This window comes from Callionymus lyra, chromosome 12, assembly GCF_982586985.1.
Source record: "Callionymus lyra chromosome 12, fCalLyr1.hap1.1, whole genome shotgun sequence".
Classification (NCBI taxonomy): domain Eukaryota; kingdom Metazoa; phylum Chordata; class Actinopteri; order Syngnathiformes; family Callionymidae; genus Callionymus; species Callionymus lyra.
This window is the reverse complement of record NC_141829.1, coordinates 27,827,853-27,849,377: the sequence shown is the minus strand read 5'-3', so window position 1 is coordinate 27,849,377 and position 21,525 is coordinate 27,827,853. Positions and strand designations below refer to the sequence as shown.

Genomic DNA, 21,525 nt, shown 5'->3' with positions numbered 1-21,525 from the left:
GCACAGAACATGACCCATTTTAACTCATTGACTCCTACCACAACTGGAACAATAGAGTCTAAAAGACATCTTGATTGGAACTTGGGTTTTATTTGATTTACGTTCTATCAAAGCTGTCATATTTGACAATGCAATCCTAATAAATGATCTGAACCCCATTTAAAAAGGTTAACATCTCAATTTGTTTTAACAAAATAATGACCAACAAGAAAAAAGTAATAGTAATTATTCATTCATTAAAAAATGTGCCTTTTAAACAGTCGCGAATATGACGCTGATGTGCGTCTCTTATTTTGAAAGCCGAACTTTTATTTGCCACTTCTGAGTAACATTGGGGATTTTACAGTAAAGTTAAGCGAGAATGAGCACTCTAGTTTTTAGTTCGGCTCAAATGTGTGTTGAAGACCAGAACAACATCTCTACCGTTGAGATCCAAAGTGCTACGTGGCTGTGAAGCGCGTCATCAATACAAAAACAACGTCGTGTTTTTCTCGGCGTTATCTTGATCTTTTAAGCGCTTTGTGACCCTGGTCTAGAAAAGCGCTGTATAAATATACATTTTATAATTTTATTTCTAACTTACTAAATACTCTCCAGACGGGGGCGCTGATCTTGATGTTGCGTAAGCAAACAGGCGTTGAAGAAGTAGAAGAAGTTGAAGAAGACACAACAAACATGGCAGACAGTGATGTGAGTTTTTCCCAAAAAATCTATTTGTCCATCAATTTAACAGCAGCAAAAGAGGCCGTATGTAGAACATGCAATGCGGTGGAATATTAATAGATTTTTCATTTCAGCCTGAATTGGAAGTGTTCGAAATCACGGACTTCACCACCGCCTCAGAGTGGGAAAGGTAAGCTAGCTCCGCTAGTTGGCCACAATCATCAAAGTTACGCAGTCTAACTACCACTACTCATTATGATCAAAATAATTAAATCATAATCTATTCAACAAAATGTAATGTATGTATGTCAAATGTATTTTATTTGCATTTAAGTGTTTGCATTTCCAAATTCAAATCTTAATGATAACAATGCTGTAATGTTGTCAAAATGATTTGTATGATCCAATGGTGTATGTTGCCCGCAGCTTTGTGTAATTTTGACACATCCAGGTATTTCTGTACAACCTGTTATGTAGTTTATTTGTTATATAATTGATATAATCCACTTGCGGGTCTTGCATTTCAGCCCTGCTAGTGTTATCATACTTAAAATACACCTGATAATGGCATCAGTATGACAACACAACTGGAGAATCAAAAATAATCACACATTAAACAAAAACCTTATTATAGGCTGTTTAAGCAAAGATCCCAAATCCCCAAACTTTTGACTGATAAGACATGAAATATCCTCTCAACTGTAACTTGACGGCGAGTTCTGGTATATATTCCTCTCTCTCTGTGTGTTTAATAGAGTCTACTGACTCCTTCAAGAAACAGCTTAAGACATTTTATTCGGGCAGGCTTTTCTTTGATTTTTTGAGACTCCTGTGTTTGTCTCGGTATTGTCTTGACAATGGTCTGGGAAAGTGCTCTACAAATATAAATAACTTACTTACTTACTCAGAACTCGATTCTATTTCATATTAGCAATGTAGCATTGTATTCCTGGAAATGATAAGACAGACTTCATGTGGGTGCTCTTATGATTTGCATTAATGTTATTTACCTCCCTGCAAACGGATCTTGTGCATTATATCTTATAATTTTCAGGGAACCTAAAGGCAACTAATGTGAAAACTCAAACCCAACTCTCCTGCCTAACTCACAATTTCAAATGTTGAAGCAGTAAGTCTGTCACCATGACGATGCTCCGTTGTGAAGTTATTAGTTTATAAAGTTCTCCTCTGTAAAAATCCCAGGTAACAAGAGGTTACAAGAACTGATCCCATTATGAAGTTATAATGGGCTGAGCTCCTCCTGTAGCAGTGAAGAACGCCCTGTTTATTTCTTTATACACATTCCCTTGCAGGTGGAGACATCCATGATTGATGATGCTGCTGACAACCATGCTTGACCAATCACAGCAGATTAGTTATAGTAAACAAGATTTTATCTCTAGAAAAACTGTGTTTTCAGTCGGTGGGGCTTAAACACATTTTCTACTGCAAATATTTCACTTAAGACGGTTTGTGCATCAAACACATATTGATGAGTACAATAGAAGTCCAAGATTAATTAAGGTCGATCAAATTAGCACATTAGTAACCCTTTAATAATGTCATTTGCACGAGTGAGATTAAAGTTTTTTTATTACTTAAATTTAAAATTTGTTACATGTGTGTCATAATTTTTTTTTAATAAAAATGATTTAATTTAGATATTTGTTGATCATTCTTTTCAAAGGTTTATCTCCAGAGTGGAAGAGGTGCTGAATGACTGGAAATTAACAGGTCCCTCAACAGAAAGTTGGACAGTGGAGAAGGTGTTCTGCTTATAAATGTTATTTTGAATATTTACACAGAATATGCTTCTGCTTGTAACTACTAGTTTTGTGTCAATGCAGGGTGAATACACCAGTGGCAGATGGGAAGAGGTGACAGAGGAGATCAATTTTGCTGACTTTAAGTTTTGCATTACACATCACTTCCTTCAGCAAGATTCCAAGGAACATGGGACTGTGGAGCATGAGGAAGGTAGGAAGAAATGAAGGATCGAGTTCACCCACTCTTAATCTCGGTGATCAAGCCGTGTCACAGAAACTCTTCACTTGAGTGACGGCATACAAAAGTCCCCCCTTCGTCATCTGGGGCTATGATTGGCTTACACACTCAAACAACATATGATTGGTGGGGAGAAAAGCAAATCAATAATTTAAGCAAATTATCTGCGCTTCATATAAAAACATCAACAACCCTGTGTCATTTTATAGAAATCAATGAAACAGATGAAGTTGAACATGGAGAGTTTGCAACTACTACTCTCTATAAATGCGTCAAAGTTTGCATGTGCGCTGTGTGTGACTTATTGGTTAATAAAGAGGTGGGTAATCAGACAGCTCCAACTTAGAGTTTAAGAGCTTTTTTTGGAAACACCAATATCTTAGCACTCCTTCTGAGCCGAAACCCTTTTGAAGATACTTCTGAAGTCCTTTAAGTGATAGTTAACCCAAATTTCAATTTCAATCATTTCCTACTCACCTACATGTCTTTTAAGGGTAATTTTTTTTAGTTAATCTTAATCTTCTTACAAAATGATGCACTAAAAAACCTCCAAATACCTCCAGCGTTTTTGTACAGATCCACCAAAAAAAAGGTTAACTGAGCCTTGTGGTCTGACCGCAGCTAACCCACCGGCTCCCACACTTCCTGTCCGCGTGATCAAAACAACACATGTCATCGACACTCATCCGAGAGTGAAGACCTTCATCCTCTGTTAAATTCCTATTTCCACTCCATCAATTTAAAAACAAATAACCTAAAAATCACCCTCAACAAGATCCTTCAGGAAAAAAGGTCTCATTCTCAATGAATTCAACATCAACCTTCAAAGCTTTACCTTCCATGCCTTAATGAAACATGACAAAGACCTCTGGATTACTTTTAACCTAACCAAACCTCCCCTGCTGGATATTCCTACCTGGAAAACCCATGCCCGGAGGGTAGAGGAGGGGCATTTATGCCATCTACCAACAAGACCTCCTAGCCTCGCCCACTCTCCATCCCTGCTGGTCCATCGTTTGACCACCTGGCTTTTAAATTACCCAGACCTTAACCTCTCATCATTGTATTTATCAACCCCCCCAAACCCAACCCATTATTTCAACTTAATCTAACCATCTGTTTTACTCCTCTGTAATTTCAATGTCCAAATGACTCCCCAAACTAAAAATGCCACAGACTTGCTCGACCTTACACATCCACTTTCCTTAGGATGTGGGAAAATCTTAGCCCTGGTTTGCCCAACTGGCCTCCACATCCACAATATCTCCAGCATCCACCTTTCTATATCTGACCACCTGGCCATCAGACTTGTCGTTGATACTTCAGCCTCCAAACCCAAACCGGAGCGCACAATCACTTTTCACAACATTATATGCCCTTGCATACAAAAAACACATACACCTCTACAAATAAGCACTAAACCAATTCCGTTCTGTCTACTACTCTGGCATCATTCACTTCAGATCCTCCAACCGACGCACCCTTTTTTCTACCATAAAATACCATAAACTCGGAAAAGGGCAACAACCTCATTTCATCCAAGATAGAAAACACCCACAACCGGCTGGCAACCTCCTCTCCCTTCACCCGAGTCCCTAAACCCACACTTCCTACAACCTGTGACCATTGGCTCTCCATCGTCTACCCCATATCCGCACCTGACCTCTTCAAAATACTCTCCACCATTAAATCCACCACTGCCTCCCTGACCCCATCTCCTCTCAACTCGTCAAAGCCTCTAACACCTGTCTCGCACCACTCATCACTGACGCCACCAACTCCTCCCTGACCTCTGGTATTGTCCCCCCAACCTAGAGCTTGTTGAAAAGAGAAACTGTTGGAGCAATAGAGAATTAAATAAATACAAAACATGACAAACTCCCTCGACCTGGTTCTCCATGCAAGATTTTACCTTGTGGCGTACAAATGATCCTAAGAACTGTAACTGAACTGCAAGGTTACACACACCCTGTTTTCATGGAATAATATAATGGGTAGCAGAGAAATCCGTAGCCTTTCGAGAGTCTTCTGCTCTTTATAACGGCATGTTTAAATACTATACTGTCTACAGTAAGGGACTGGGTCACCCATTGAAGCCTGACGCCCCTCAGTGTTTTCGATGTGCAAATGGAGGGGCTACATTTTTTCACATAACTCCAAATTCTATATCTAATGTTAGTGAGACCTAAATCGCAGAATGACCTCAAGAAACATCACTGCCGATAGCTAACTCAACGTTCCAATTTACTTTGCATGTAACTATTTCTATGTCCCTTTGTCCTAACATCCTTATTTCCTATAAACCCTCACCTTTATATAAAAAAAAATTTATAAAACAGAATGACAAATCTCTTCCAATTTTTTTTTTTCTTATAGATTCATTTCCACCGGCAATGCAGGATCTCCTTTGCACCAACAATGACTTTCCTCCACGAGCACATTGTCTGGTGAGATGGTAAGTTTCCGAGATTTCATACTACCGGATAGTCACACATTACATGTGACCTGACTTTTATGCAAAGAAAGCATAGCTTCATCATACAATTTAGTTTTGTTATGCACCATTTACATAAAATCATATAATTTTCAACTTTTAACAGTAATATAACATTCTAAACAATTGTACGTTTCCCATCAGGTATGGTTTAAGAAGATTTTTGGTCATATCACCGGGGACAAGCTGTGAGGCAGTCATCAGTGAGTCAAAATGTAACATTCTTCTGAGCTCTGTCTCCGTTGCTTTGTCCAACAGTGGCTGGTAAGACGTTGCCATCAAACAATATTCTGCACAAACATTCTTAAATGCATAGGTTCTTATCCTAAATCTATTTTTCATTCATACAGTCAGGTACCAATTTTTGTGCAAACCCAGCAAAAGTGGAGGAGGATATATGCTGGCGAGTGCCAAGGACCTGGGGTACGCACAGATTTTGAGATGGTACACCTCCGTAAGGTGCCAAGCCAGTACAACCATCTTTCAGGCCTGCTGGATATCTTTAAATCCAAAACTGTAAGCATTGTGAAACTGTGGCGAAACTGCTTAAACATTTGTTGATTGATTTAACACGTAATAGTATTAATTTGGATGCTGATATAATCCATAATTTTATACACAAGAAAAGGTTTCAATTCAATGTATCATAATCGGAAAGTTAAAACGTATGATAATAAATGAGTAGCTTAGTCAAAATAGAATAGAGATGAACATTTGTGTCCTTAAGTGATAATATTTTTTATTTAGCAATAGAGTTCTCTTTGTTTTATATCTTGATACTTGTTTTTTTAGTCTTGGAGCATTTGGATTGTATCGAAGATAGGTTGACATTTTTTCTTGACAAATAGAACTAATGATGAGGTGCATCAGACCATCCGATGGAAAAAGGAGCTGGAGCCTGACAAATGACTACAATTATATGCACAATGATAAAGAACATTGAAACTGTTTCGAAAATTTGTTTTTGCTTCCTTCCAGGGGTGCAACCTCTCTTCTTTTCCTATGATCAATATAGCCATCCGTTTTACCTACATTCTCCAGGACTGGCAGCAGTACACTTGGCCACAGCAACCTCCAGGTTTGGTTGTTCAAGATATATTTTCATATTGGGCATATGTAGTTTATTTTAACATTATTTTATTTAATATCCATATTTATTTGCGAAGTTCCAAAAAAATTAAAAATGTATTAAGCTGATTTAAAGAGTTGATTTCTTTTTTAGACTTTGATGCCCTACTTGGTGGGGAAATTGGAGGGGTTGAGTTTGGAAAACTTCCATTTGGAGCCTGTGAAGAAACCGTCAGGTTAACTTGCCAATCTGCTTTGGCTCATGTTCAATACCTGAATGTCTCTCTTTACGAGTTTTAATTATTCTGATTAATATAGTGAGCTTCATCTCGCAACTACCTGGCCACACCTGACAGAAGGAATCATTGTGGATAATGATGTCTACAGGTAAGGGTCTTTTTTTAAATTTTCAGTTTGCTCAATTAAGTCATGATGTTGACAGCTTTTACTCGTTTTTTATTATTGATGTATCAGAGGACATCAGCGAAACACGCTGTTTAGTTAATTTTACATTGAAGTCCTTGCTGCAGACAAGAGCTTTTTTGCCCATTCCAATCTTATTCAGATCTTGCAGCACATTCTATAAATGCTTCTATTTTCTTTTTTATCAACCATTTAAAAATGTTGAAAGTGTCATAATCGGTGGAATTTGTCTTTGACCTAGCAGTGATCTTGACCCTCTTCGAGCTCCTCACTGGACAGCCCGAGTTCGAATAGTGGAGAACCCACAGTGTTTAATGGGTATGATTGCATTCTTTGTATTCAATTCCTTAACAAATTAACTGTTAAACAACTGTTTGACTAGGTTTGCATCCTTTTTGGAAATTCAAAAGATTTCTGTTGTAAGAAATCCCAAACATGGCTGGCAAATATATTTTCGTTATTTTTTATTTAAGTCACATACAATGAATTATCAAGCAATTGAAATATTGGCAATGACAATAAACACATGATTGTTGTATAACTTTCCCTATTTCATAATCAGGAATACAGCTTTGTTTTAAGGGAAAATAGTTGTGTTGTTATGTCTTAAATGTAACATACAGCCATATATTGATGTATTGTCTGCAGTGTGAAAACTTATTATATTGGATTTTGGATAACGTTTAATTTCTTAAATTGCAAATCATATTAGGACATTGTACTTGAGATAAAAAGGAAAAGTATTCTTTTCCAGAGATGCACAGAGGTGTAAAAGGATGTCATTTCTTTCCAACAGGGGATTTTCTTACCGAGTTTTTTAAACTCAGCAGCAGAAAAGATTCCACAGATGAGATCCTTGGAAGGGGAGTTATGGACGAAGAGGGTAAAGGTGAGAATTTTTGATAGCCATAGCTATATTGCAGTTGCAATCCTAAATTGGGTTTACATCACTGGCAATAAAAGTTTCTGATTCTGATAATGCATGTAAAAAGAGTGTTTATATGTTCCAACATGTACAAAAAGAATTGGGTTTATTGAGAGTGACTTTGATAGGGTTGAGATGGGTGACTGAGTTAGTTATGTCAGAATCCTTGATAGCGGTGAGTTGTGCAACCTAACTTAATAGGGTCTTATCATATTGCACCCCGTGTCCGAGGCTGTTCTTAACACTGTCAAATTCTTTAATTTCCTGTCTGTTAGACCTGCCTTTTGATTTCAGATTTTTTTAATAGCTTTATGATTTTGCCACAAAGCCCCTAAAGTAGCATGTCTACTCATCATTCCATTCTAATCCTCCTATTTTCCTCTAGAATCTGTTGATATTAAGCTGAATCCATGTGTGCTTCCTCCTTTTTTCAAGGACAACCCCATACAACCACAAAACATAACAGACCCTTCTCTAAGGTTTATAGTATAAAGCATGTTCTTCTCTTTTCTTTTCAGAAAACAGTGATCTCAGCTCAGCTTTGTCAAAGTTGACAGAGCCAGCAACAACTGTGCCGATCTCCAAACTGTCTGTGTCAAACATGGTGCACAGTGCTCGAAAACGCATCAGACGCCATCGCCATATTGATGAATCGCCACTCAACTCTGATATGCTCAACTCCATTCTTTTGGTAGAATTACATGTTTGTTTGAATTGCAAATATTTGTTGTAGATCTTTAAACATTATCCGAAATGTTGAACCTACTCTATTCATATCCACTATGCTGAGGCAGTAAATAATTTAATTTTTTGGGAGGTTAAATAATTTATTTACATGGCCATTTCTAACAACATTTTTTTTAATTACAGTTATTTCATGATAAACTGTACCATTAAAATTATATATTAAGGTCGTGCAGGTAATCACAGCATAACACGTATGTGATTTTCTCAAGAATTGTTTTTAAAGATGACGCTAATCAAATTTGGAGGCTTTGACATTTAAAAAATGGTCCTGTGAGGGCTCTTATATCAAACAATAGCAGAAAAAAACAACTCACGATGGATCTTTATTCGGCACTTAAATATCATGTCTATCAAGAGAAAAATTAAATTACATTTTATTTAAATTGTCAAATTATAACAGAGTCAACTCATGAGAACACAATTTAAAGAATACTAAATCGGAGAGAAGATAAAATGGTTCGCAGTGATTCCCAATGAGGGACAGTGCTGATTAAAAACTCCCTTAACAGGAAGAAAGCTTGGGCAGAACCAGACTGCTACACTGACCAGCTGCAATGTAAAAGAAAGAAGAGGGGGTTGGAGAGACTGGGAGGGATCAGTTTTGTGTAGGGATGTATATCTCCACCACTAAGGCCAATTCGATGCGCATCTCGAAACACTTCCAGTGATATGATACTATACGATACACTGAAATCCTGGATGATGGCATGCGATACAAACCGCACCTCTTTACAATGCGATGCGATTTAAGAACTATTTGCTCTCAATATGACTTAATTAAAGGGAAATTGGGTTATTATTATTCAATACAATTATTTAAGGTTTGATAGTCGGCTTGCTTACCTTAAAAGCAAAATTCTGTTTTGTTCTCTGTAACAATTTGAGGCATGTATCCACGGTTCCCTGAATGGTTGTTTTCAATAGAGCAAAACAAATAATAATAATCAAATAAAAAAATAAAACATATTTTAGCTAAGACAGAGTTCTTAAATTTATCTACCGAAGAAACAATGAAATTGTATAAGAAAATTGGAAATCGAACATGTCAATGTAAACATTTTCAAACCTTTTAAAACTTCTCACAGTATAAACAAAATAACTTAAAAACACTTTCAATTTAAGAAAAATTAAACAATATTCATTTCCTAACGCATCTATTATGCCCGAAGTGGGGCAGAGGTATCCATGCCATCTGTCCATGAAGAATCTCATTCACCCAGGTGTTACGACCTCAGTACACTAATGGCTTTAAATAACATTTTTAAGACTACTCCTTAATAGAGAGAGTGTATGCCCTTTGGAATTAGTTTCACGGCAGAGCAGCATTTTTGGATTCAATTCTTATTTGTATGTGTTCCAACATGTATAAAAAATATTAAATGCAGGATTGGGCGTTTGAAGTGTAGTTTTCAATGCCAAAAAATGTTATTCAATCGATTCAATGATGTATGAAATATTTTTTTATTTAATTTCCTTGTATGTGTTTTAGTTTCTCTTCCCAGATAATGAGGAAAAGTATTCTGATGTGACCAAAACAAATGTTCCCCAAGACATGGATGCTGAAGGAGGGACCGCAGAAAATAATTCTGAAGTATGCTTGTCTGTCCTAATTGTGAATGTATAACCATCACAGGAAACGATTATCCCTTATTGCTTCTTTTCTCTGTTTTGATTAGGACTTTTGCTTGCTGTTAAAATCAGCACCTAATGACAGCCTGACCTATCGTCTAGCCCTTTGTTTAGCAACAGTCAACTTCTACCATGGTGGGTTAAGGGCTGTTGCCCACATCTGGCAGGAATTTGTCCTAGAGCTGCGCTACCGGTGGGAAAACAATTCCTTAATAACTGGGTGAGTGAGCCAATAAGCCAAAAAGTATGAATAACTAAATGGTGCAAAATTAGACTCCTGTGGATGCAAAGATGTTGAACAATGAAAATGTGTCTTCGTCAGACTGAAGAGTGGACCCCCTGATCTCCGCTGTTGTCTATTGCACCAGAAATTTCAGGTAAGCCATCTGTACTTTTTGATATGGGAATATAAATGTGAAAACATAATTTTAAGAGAATGAATGGTTACAAAGTACACTGTTTATCCATAAGTTACAACACATTTATTCAGTTTCTACCTTTGTTATCCCACAGTAAAAAACACATTGCATCTTTTATTTTAGGTCTGTACAGTGTTTTATTTTGGTCTTGTCTCCTCCATAATTGCCTGAATTTTTTTTGTAAAATACATAAAGGAAAACTCACAAACACCCTTTGTATTTAATCCAGTCTGTCGAGTCCATTAATATTGGAACAATTTCTTATTTCTTAATCTTGAAACACTTTTGTAAAATAAACTAGTCGAATGAAATCTATCTTCAAAACTATTAAGCTTTTGTGAATACATGTTAATTAAGGAAGCACATCAAATAAAATCTTATATTAGAACATGTCAAATATGTTAACGAATCCAATAACAGAGTATAAATCTCATTCACAAAGGGTGCATATGTACTTCTGAGGAACCTGAGGGCACAGAGGAGGTCTGGAGAACGTTTGTTCATGATCGTGGTTTTAAACACAATTCTGACACAGCAAACAACCAATAATTACATTGATATTGACATATATTGTGGTGTGCTGGATTTATATTGATGATGATGGTCACGATCCTCAAACTTAGATCATAATTTGATCTGTGATCAACACGATTTAAAAGTAAGTACAGCGTTTAATGGTGTTATAACTTAACTAAATGTATTTTTGTGTAATCATTGATCGGCCTGAAATTTTAGCATCCACTGACCTGACACACAGAACTGTTAGCCTTTATTCAACCAGTATTAAACAAAAACTTACTTTTATATTGAAGCAGATTCCATCTTAGTCTTCATTGAGCATTATGTTTATTATTTGAAAAGATGGAGCATTTTGTCACTAAGAAGTATTTTAAGAGTGGGTCATCTTACAATTCCTTCTTGGTGAAAGCTCTTCTTGAGCCCGAAAGAAGTACAGATTACTCTTAAAATAATTTACGACCCTTAGTATACGAGGATAAGTAGAAAATGACTGAAATTTGAATTTTGGGTGAACAATCCCTTTAAAAGGTTCGTAATGAATCTGGGAAACCTGACCATCATTAGTGAAGCAGACCATTATTAGACTGGAAAATCAAAACAAACCCATCAATGAGAAAGTGAAAACATTCTAGCCAAATTAACTAATTACAACATTATTAAAAGTAAGAACAGATTGGTGAGCTCTGGCAAACCAATGATCAATCAAGTGAAGAAGTCCTTATAGTGAAAAACAGAATTCAACGCAGAATGCAAACTTTTGAGAAAAGTGGCTTGATGAATTCTTAAGTGTTTTGAGCCATAGTGCCTGCTCATATTCTGCCAAAAATCCTTCGTATCGCATGATTTGCCAAGGAAAATAGTTTTTAAGAAGGAAAACAATTTGAATAATTTTGCGTTGGCTAGAATAGATCATTCACCTGACCTGCAGGAACTAAAGACAAATGACAATAAGAGCCAGGGATGAAATCAAGCATTTTGTGATGTTTTCCAGACATCAGATTTTAATCAACTGCAAAGGGTATTACAAATATTAAAGAGTGAAAGTTTGATTAATTCTTGATGATGTTTCCCAATACTTTCGGTTCCTTAAAAAGTGGCAGCCACATATATTAAATAAAGCTAAGAGTCTGCTCTTGTTTGTTTTGTTTTAAGATTAGTTGTTGTGTTCTTTTTTTTAAACCCCAGCTAATTTTTTCTCTGCAGATGCTCAACTGCTGCATTGAGAGGAAAAGAGCCAGGAATGAAGTGCAGAAGCTGCCTGATGGAAGCCTAGAGAAAGATGGTGTAACATCTAGGTTAACCAGAGAGTCACCAGTTAAGTCTTGGGAGTCAGTCAGTGACAGTGAGGAGGAGTTCTATGAGTGTCTAAGTGATCAGGGCGACGGTGATACTCTGCCCTCTGAGAGGGGGAGAGACAGTATTAGAATAAAACCAGAGGGACGAATGCATCCTTTCAACAATGCCACATTACTAAAGAAGAACGAGCCTATCTATGTTCCTCTGACACAGGTAAGCTTGACTTAATTACAAGTATGCAAATGTTACCTTTGTAGACCATGTTGAGATATCAACTCAAACAATAACAATACGACTGGGGCTTTGCAACATTAGGAAATGATGTAGGAGACATTTTACTGCCTGCTTCATAATGTAAATTGCTTAAATCAAAGCTTGGCACCGAATGTACCTTTTGTTAGATTTCCATGTCACATTTTATAATCAATTTCATCTGCAGAATTATTTAGTTAGAGATTGAGAGATTGTCAGATGAATCATGAGCCAAACATATCACATTCTAAACATTTCCGGAATACATGGCATTAAAAAGAGAAACTATTTTAACATAAAATGATCTAAAAAGTTGTTTTCCCTTCCTGATTTCTGTTGGTTGCGCTTAAAAGTTTTAGATCTAAAAACACATTTGAATACAAGTCAAAGACGACATAAGTGAACACAAAATGCACAAAATTTGCTGCTTCATATATAAAACCACGAATTCTGCTGTCTACCGAACAATACTCAAGGAGAATGTCACCCATCTTTTCGTGACCTCAATGGCTGAAGAAAAACAAGATTTCCCTAATTTCCAGGCTGCTAAGTGCACCTCACCAAAAGCTGCAGGTTCAATTGTTAAAAATAACCAGTAGTGACGCCAGGATTCAATATCTTATCAAAGGACTTTGCTGAATACATTAACTTTATGAATAGTGTTACTGTGCGTGGGAAACTGGAATAAGATTTAGAGCGCAAAACCTAATGGGGTTTTTTTCCACTTAACATTAAAACCTTAATAAACAATAATTGTGTTCCACTTGTGTTGTGGTTGACTAATATAAATGAGTGTGATCTGAAACATTTAAGTATTAAATGCAAACCTACTCAAGCCTATTAAAGCTGACATTCGCACCTGAACCTTCATTTCATTATCTTTTCTTTTTTTTAGCCATTTGAAAACTTATTTTTTAACAATTTTGTTGATAACTCAATGTGTGCATATTTACAGCATGATGTTTGTGCCAAAATGGTATCTCGGCTCTATAAGTAAAAATATGATTCAAATGTTCAAACGACCAACACTGATTTGATCATTGTTGTAGACCAATCATGTCAATGTGCTTAACATAACATGGTTTCAGGAACCAGCACCAGTGACAGAGGACATTTTGGAAGAACAGTCAGAGGTACTTGCTAAACTGGGCACAAGTGCTGAAGGAGCCCACCTCCGTGCTCGGATGCAAAGCGCATCTTTGCTCTCTGATATGGAGTCTTTCAAGGTCTGTTATTCACAGCTTACCACCACCATACACACCATAAAGTTAATTATACAATTGAATTTCAAATTGCATACCTAAGCTTAGAGATTTATGTTTTCTGCCTATTTAACAAATCAAAATGTATATTGATCGATTTCTATTCTGTCATGTATGAGATTTCTCAACTCTTTTACTCTTAGGCAGCAAATCCTGGAAGTGTTTTAGAGGACTTTGTACACTGGTATTCCCCGAGAGACTATGTAGAAGAGGAGGTGTTGGATGAGAATGGTATTACAATATTGAGAGGAAAGCTCAGTGCCAGAATGAAAATCCCGGGCAACATGTGGGTGGAAACGTGGGAGACTGCGAGGACTACCCCTGCTCACCGCCAAAGAAGACTATTCGATGACACTAAAGAGGCAGAAAAGGCAAGTTATTTTCTTCAAATAAACCTGGTAAATTTTGATGGGCAGAACTAAACTTGATATCTTTTCAGGTTTTGCACTATTTGGCTATTCAGAAACCTTCAGACCTTGCAGTGCACCTTCTTCCTTGTCTCCTCCAGGCATCAATTCATTTAGTGACAGAAGAAGGTAAGTGTGCATGTGTGGGTTTGACATATGTTTTCAAAAATGTACACCCTTATATCTTACAGTGTTAAATTGGCCCTATTCAGTCTCTTTTGAAAATATTTCGTACCCCTATTAAAAAAAAAACACTTGTTAAAGTTAGGAATGCTTTGATCACTTTTGATGCTGCCGATCAATGAAGCCAATCGTCCATGATAGCTTATCATCGATTATGGTTACAATGAATGCTACTTGCTAAATGCCTCTACAGACCGCATAACTACATGCCACCAGTGAGAGTTTTGTAATAATCTATGAAAGGGGTTAATTGTGAATGCAGATCACATAGTTTTTTAGTAAGCGCTACTTGGGTAGACATCGTAGAAAAAACCCCTCTGGAACTGAAACTACAGAGGACCACTTCCAAGCCTCTCCCTCTGCCTAGTGGTAAAAATGGTGTCAACCCAATCTCATTCTATAACATGTAGCTTGTGTGGGAATTGCATTATTCTTTTATGTTGGATTCATTGACCTAATTTGTCCTAAAGTGTTCAATCATTCATCAATTGCTCACATACAACTTTGGTGTGAATCGTCAGTAGAAATGGATATTTCTGCACCTTTTGTTTCTTAATTTAATGTTGGTCTGTTTGCAGAGGCAGTAGAAGATATCCCCTCCGTGAAAAAGAGCCTTCAGCAAACTATCTCACAAGCAAGCAAAATTCTACATCATCATACTTATGATATTAAAAAGCTTGAGGTCAGTAGCATCAGTTTGATGACCATAAGAAATGCATGTTAATTACTTCAGACAAGACACAAAAACATTTTCTCTTCTAATAGGAGTGCCTTAATCAATTGATTACCATGGAGACGATCATTACCAGATCCCGGTCTCTCAAGACAAAATTTGGTCTTGCAGAGAGTGGATCAGGTGAAGAGGACAAGGAGAGCGAAGACACTTTACAGGTTAAGAAGTAAGTCTCCCACATTACCTTAATCACTGCTAGAATAACCCAGGACTTGGGCTAAAAGCAGTCAGGTTTGGTGGCTGATGCATTGTGATGTCACACCCAAAAGCAGTTGCTACTGATTTGGCCATCCAAAGATTGTGAAAAGAGTCTTGTTAATTAATTCAGCAGAGGAATGTGTTCTTTTCTGCACTATTAGGCGCATCGGATTATAAGGCTCACCCTCAATGAATGGCCTATTTTAGAGCAGTTTTCATAAATAGGGGGCACCGGATTATAAGGTGCATAGAATAAAAGATACAGTCAAACGTTTGACTGGAGCTGCGTTATGCATCCACTAGATAAAAGCTGTGCTAAAGGGAATGTCAACAAAACAGTCAGATAAAGTCAAACTTTATTAAGCATTCTGACAACTCCGTTCACTCCCACGGTAACGATGTTCAAATAATGTTTAAAGAACTTCAAGCAGCAGCTAGCGAGCGAGACGACTGTTGTGAGCAGAAAAATGTTAGGCGAGCAGCAGTGAAGTTGAGCATGTGTATGAGAGCTAGAGCACGCGTGTATGACATGTTGAAAGCGGTGGCAGTAATGTCACGCCATAGCCGTCCGCCATGATGTGACTTGGGTCGTAAATCCCAACCTGTGATGACTCAATGACGTAATCCCACCCACGACGTGTCGGCTCAGTTGCCGCAGAGTCATGAAAGTGTTTGTAAACAAGTCACCCACCAGGTAATGTTCATATATAAAGAGCTCCGGATTATAAGGCGCACTGATGTTTTTTGAGAAAATTAAAGTCTTTTAAGTGCGCCTTATAGTGTGGAAAATACGGTAAGTAATATGATTCAAAGTTTGAGGCAATTGAGCCTTTTAACATGTTTTGTGGAAATCAATAACTTGACTTATTTTCATTAAGTCTTTATTCCTATATGCACCCCCAGGTTTGTAAGCTGTTTGCTTGAAGAACCTGAAGTGGTCGTTGTTGGTGGTGGTCAAGGACGAGTTGGCTGCATCATCCACAACCTCTTTGTTAATGCTCAGACGGTATGAATCAAGTGTCATGTCACATTTGCAATTTACACAATTCTTTGCACATTCAAAGGAAAAACTACAGTGGTCAAAACTTCCGTGCTAGACTGCAGCTGAATATGAGATAGATTGGTGGATGGATAGATGGATACCACCAGTTAGTCCAGCTTCATGCCAACCAAAGAGCCAGCCATCAACACCTGGTTGTGGCAGAGCTCAGGATCTGCTCCATCTTGCTGCACATCGTGGGTTTCGGGGTTTACTTTTCCCCTGATGAAGAGGTTTTCCCTGCTAGGCAGGACATTGTACATTCAATTGCCTGCTCCCACCTTGTCCAGGCCACTTGTTGCCTCAGACCAACATCTATGCTTGTTCTTTCCTCATCAATTGCTATCCTTTTCCTGTCTTTTCACTTACAACCTCTGTTCCAAAGTGTTGGAACCATCCCCAAGCCTTCTCTGCCATTAGCCAGCATGCACACTAGATATTGTTTCCACTGCCTGGACTACGCATTGAAAACAGCAGCCTTGTCGCTCCACTACTTTCCTGTCTTCACCATCACTCTAGTCTGACTCTAGTTGACTCTGAGTCAACCTTTGGGTCTGTTGTGTCTCTGTTCATCAGCACCTCGTGTCTGTTTGACTTTTAACTATTTTTACAGAAATTTCAAGGGCAACTGTAAATCCATAGGGCCCTGCTGCTACTTGTGGGGACTGTCGGGTCATCCGTAAAGGCTTGTTATTTTTCCTACCTTCAGCGTATGCCAATCGGATGTTATGGCTCCTGCTAAGACCCTCAACCTGAACTGGTCATAATTATCCAGGAGTTCTGGTCTGTATGGTGGTCTCTACCAGCTTGTGGGGGATGGCACCATATGCGTTTGGCTAGGTCACAGGACTGTTAGGTCACCCTTGTTCTCCTGGGATTCCCTGATAAGCTGGGTCAACACTCCAGCTTGTGCTAGACATCCCAGGCACTCCTGGGGCATTCGCACCTGAAACCGCGGAGACCTACCTTTCCACTACAAAGTCCATATGTATCACTAAGGAAAAGGGTGTTAAAAAGGTTGGAATTCCCGACACGTTTGTAGGTCGCATAAGTACGGATCAGCTGCTCACTAGTCACCTTGAGATGTTCACATCAGAGTAACATTAATGATCGATATTGATCAAAAAGTGTCACACACAAGTGTTGCAGTTACACGAGTGGCTATTAAATTATTCTCAAACGTATTTATTTGGAATGAAAGCAGCTAAAGATTCCCTCATGATCACGTGATCGGAGCGATCTCCTTGAAAAACACACTTGTATAATACACCGTCACATGATTAGTTAATTTGTGTGTCTCGGAGGCGTGTCATCTCAGCCTATACTGCGGACATTTTTTCTGCTAAAACTGAGCCCGAGACACCGAGAAAAAGACATGTCTCTAGTACAACACTGCAGAAAACTGACCGGAAACTGTTTCCTTCAACTGAGAAAAATCTCTCATCTTAGGTGAGTGTTGTCACAGCATGATCTGGAGCTTGTAATCCATGCATTTGTGTCTTCTAGTGTGGATTATTGCCACAGTTTGTTTTCATGTCTTAACAAGAAGGAGCTTTCTCACCTGCAGTTGATACAGAACTCTGGCAGTCAGTGAAGAGATTTAAGAACCGGAGAAATGTGTTTCCTTCAGGATCAACTTTAAAATTCTGATTCTTACTTTCAGAACTATTCAAGGTGAGACTCCACCTTTACATCACTGATCTGATCCAGCCTTACACCCCAGCTCGGGCTCTAACATCTGTGGATCAGAACCTACTGATGGTTCCACACACACGGTTCAGGACCAGAGGAGAGAAATCTTTTCAGGCTGTTGCTCCTAAGCTTTGGAATGATCTTCCTCTCTCTTTGCGCTTGATGGAGTCTACTGACTCCTTTAAGAAACATCTTAAGACATTATAATTTCTGCAGTCTTTTCCTTGATTTTCTGAGATTCTTGTGTTTGTCTTGACCTATTAAGTATTTACTTACTTACTATTTAAATATGATTTAAATATGTAAATGAGGGTGTGGAAAAGGGATGAACAGGCTGCTATAAATTCTACGTTGATTGTGATGTACAAAGTAAAAGAGCTTTTATTTGTGCATACAGATTCATACATCTGTGTATTTTTGTATGTGCCTGCTTTTCTAGTGTCTCTTTTCGAGTGTCCGACCGTATTGAGTAGAAGTTCATCAAAGTTCTTTGTACATAAGGCCTGGATATCCCTCCTTTCTTCAATGATGTGTCTATGTAGTTGTTATTGGCAAGGAATTCAGACAGCCTTGCTACAACACTGGAGAACTTTTCTTTTACACTCAGTACTCGGTATGGAAATCATCCTGAATTAGTCGATCTTCTTTGAATCCTCTTCTTTATTGATCAAGCCTCCCAACACATGTGTTGTTAGTCAAACAAACAAAGCAGGACGGAGGTGATTAGAATGGACACGAATCTGGCGAGCACATCTTGGCTAGGGCCTTTGAACGGCAAATTTTAAAAATGTGAGTGTACAATAACTATGCAGAGTCATTTCATCTCCCCACATTCCTTTCCCATCTCTGACATAAATAAAAACACCAGCTGGGATCCAATTATAATAATAGTGGTTATAAATGTATGATAAAATAATAATATCTCAGCATTTTCACATCAAATGCTGTTAAGAATTAGGATCTTAATGGAAATACTGTTATCAAAGGTGTTATCTGAAGTAACAATCCGACCAACACTAGCGAGTGTAGGCAATTACTTTTAAAGACTATAGTGCTAAATGATTAATATTGTATATTCAAAAAATCAAGATGATAAAAAAATTTAGCAAAGGAGTGGTATTGTTGGCTCTCTTACTCTTGATGATCCAGATGATCCTGTACCTCTAAGCTGAAAACATTACTCTAATTATGTTTTACTCCCCCCAGGCTGCACTACTGGCACCAACAGATCGAGATACAGAAGAAAAGCTGAGTGGAGGAAACGATAGCATTCCTGATTTCCCTCCTCCCACAGGGAGAGAATTCCTGCTGCGTATGTGTGTCCCTCGACCAGCACCATACTCCAAAGCTCTCCCACAGAGACTCTTTTGTGTGTTGCTTAGGGATGAATTTCGCCTTGTAGGAGCCTTCTCCTCAGATACATGCTTCTTTTAAAACGCTTATGTTAACATGGACTCGGTGGTATGCGTTCTATTCTCCAGAAGTTATTCTATTGAAACCATTTAATCCTACACCTGTTTTCTTTCACCGGTAAACCTTACAGATACCGGACTAGAAGACAGTCGTGGAATTGACCTACCATGGAATTCTATATGGAACTGAAGTTAATTTAATAATGTTTTGTGTGTTCATGATCTTTTATTAAAATAAATGGCCAACCTCATTTAGAGCATGTGTTTGAGAAGTTGAGTGTGGCACACAAGTGGACACTTTACTGTAACGTGGTGACGTTCATGGCGGGTTAGGCACCAGCTCCTCTACATTCAGATTTACAATTTTAATAACTGAAAACGATTTTCTTTCACTACTCATCCCTACACCTAAGCCCACTTTTTATTCTTATGGCAGGTGAGGTACTTTAATTGAGGGCCACAATCCATAGTATTAAATTAAGTATTTTGAAGAACCCTTAAATTGACCTCTAAGAAACTTTTGCATTAGTAACTTGTAAATTAGTTCAGAAATGCTATGGTGAATATTTTTAAAACTATTTTATAAATGGTTCTATTAACACAAATATTTGACTTGCAGAATAAGGCATGTTGGAAAGATCTTAAAGGGAAACTAATGTCAAAGCCCAACTTTCTTGAGTTACAAGTTTTAAATGTTGAACTCTTTCTTTCCAAGATGCAGTAAGTTCTGTATTATGACAATGCTCCATTATTACTTTATTAAGTTTCCCCCGTCTGAAATCCCAGCTAACGAGAGATGAGGTGTTTATAACACAAGTCTCTTAGAGGTGGAGACTTTAGGGATTAATGAAGTGCGCTGACAAACCTACATTTGACAGATATCGGCAGATTAGGTGTCTTTTTGGTAAACGAGATTTCGTCTTGAGAAAATAATGCGTATTCAGTGCGTGGGGCTTAAGCATATTTTATAAAGTAAATATTTAATTAAGAGAGTTTTGTGAAAATATACACACAATAGAGGTCCAAGATCATTTTGAGAGACACGTAAAATAAACACTTTTAGTTGCTTCTTTTAAGATGAAGTTTAACGAGAATATAACTGCATTCAATTATTTAAAGCGCTAAATAGTTATGATGAGGTAAAGATGATCTGAACGTGTATGTCAGGGGTCGGCAACCCGCGGCTCTGGAGCTGCATGCGGCTCTTTCCGCCCTCTGATGCGGCCCACTGCGGATGAGTTTTTTTCAAATTCAAAAGTATTGGTATAAATGTGGATATTGAAGCGGGTACATGGGGGTGTGGTGTCCCACCTAGTGGATGATGGGCAGTTGCCCACTGAATGTTGTAAATGTTTGTGCTGTGTATGACATGTGCTCTCTGATGCAGCAGCCTGTAAATAAACGGTTAATCAACTCACAACTCTTTCCTCCTCTGGGTGACCCCGATGTGAACATGTTCGAGATAGAAGAAGAATATGTCTCTATAACAGATACAATGATGTATTGTATTCGACTCTAACAACATTTCCCACCTTTATTATGTTTGTGTTCGAGTGCCCTCTATAGAGAGGCCCTTTATAAGAAGCTTTTGCATGTTGTCGTCAGACGACACACAACGTTTGAAAGGTGGGACTATTCTCTTTACAAATCTGTGTTCTAAATGTTAAAACACATTAAATGTTAATTATTGTATTGTAGTATTGTGTAGAGGTGTGCTGCGGAGGAACTACTTCCTGTCCTGAAGTTTTATATTTCCATGAGCAGGAATAAAGAAAACATTCCAAAGACCCTCTGGTGTACAATAAATATAACACAACGCAGAGTTCAATCTGTATTTGGACTAGCCCGTATCTGCAAAGAGTCACATGGTTACACTGGTGCCATGACCCGGTCTGCGTTGTGCTGACAGAAGGATCTGTGGACCAGACTGGAGTTGTCATTCATCGTTGCTGAATCTGTGATACTGCCTGACGAGGAACGGTTCACAGTTTTTTTGGGGGGCCAGAACAGAGCAAGCACAAATGCTCTAAACATGAAATTTATATATACTTAGGTGACACAAATACCTCCTTGGAGGCTTAACCCATCTGCCACAACGGCTATTCAAAACTCGGTCTGAGAGTGTGACAGGAAGAGGGGACATCATTAACAGAAGGCACT

General features: G+C 38.0%; 1 protein-coding gene across 2 annotated transcripts; it reads left to right on the top strand.

Annotated features, from left to right (window-relative positions):
* The first annotated feature begins 467 nt into the window (after positions 1-467).
* Positions 468-21,152, top strand: rab3gap1 (RAB3 GTPase activating protein subunit 1). 2 transcript variants are annotated; one of them, XM_087803782.1, is made up of 24 exons: positions 468-690; positions 798-853; positions 2,351-2,429; positions 2,511-2,640; positions 5,044-5,122; positions 5,306-5,425; positions 5,512-5,677; positions 6,140-6,239; positions 6,384-6,465; positions 6,548-6,616; positions 6,897-6,970; positions 7,449-7,541; positions 8,096-8,268; positions 9,814-9,915; positions 10,001-10,173; positions 10,276-10,330; positions 12,095-12,400; positions 13,528-13,665; positions 13,845-14,072; positions 14,141-14,237; positions 14,870-14,973; positions 15,057-15,190; positions 16,126-16,228; positions 19,160-21,152. In XM_087803782.1, exons 1-24 carry the CDS (start codon positions 616-618, stop codon positions 19,385-19,387), a joined length of 2,964 nt encoding a protein of 987 aa, XP_087659908.1. In that variant the 5' UTR covers positions 468-615; the 3' UTR covers positions 19,388-21,152. The 2 variants fall into 2 exon arrangements, with proteins under 2 accessions (XP_087659908.1, XP_087659907.1); XM_087803781.1 differs by having other exon boundaries at positions 6,894-6,970.
* Positions 21,153-21,525: the final 373 nt, after the last annotated feature.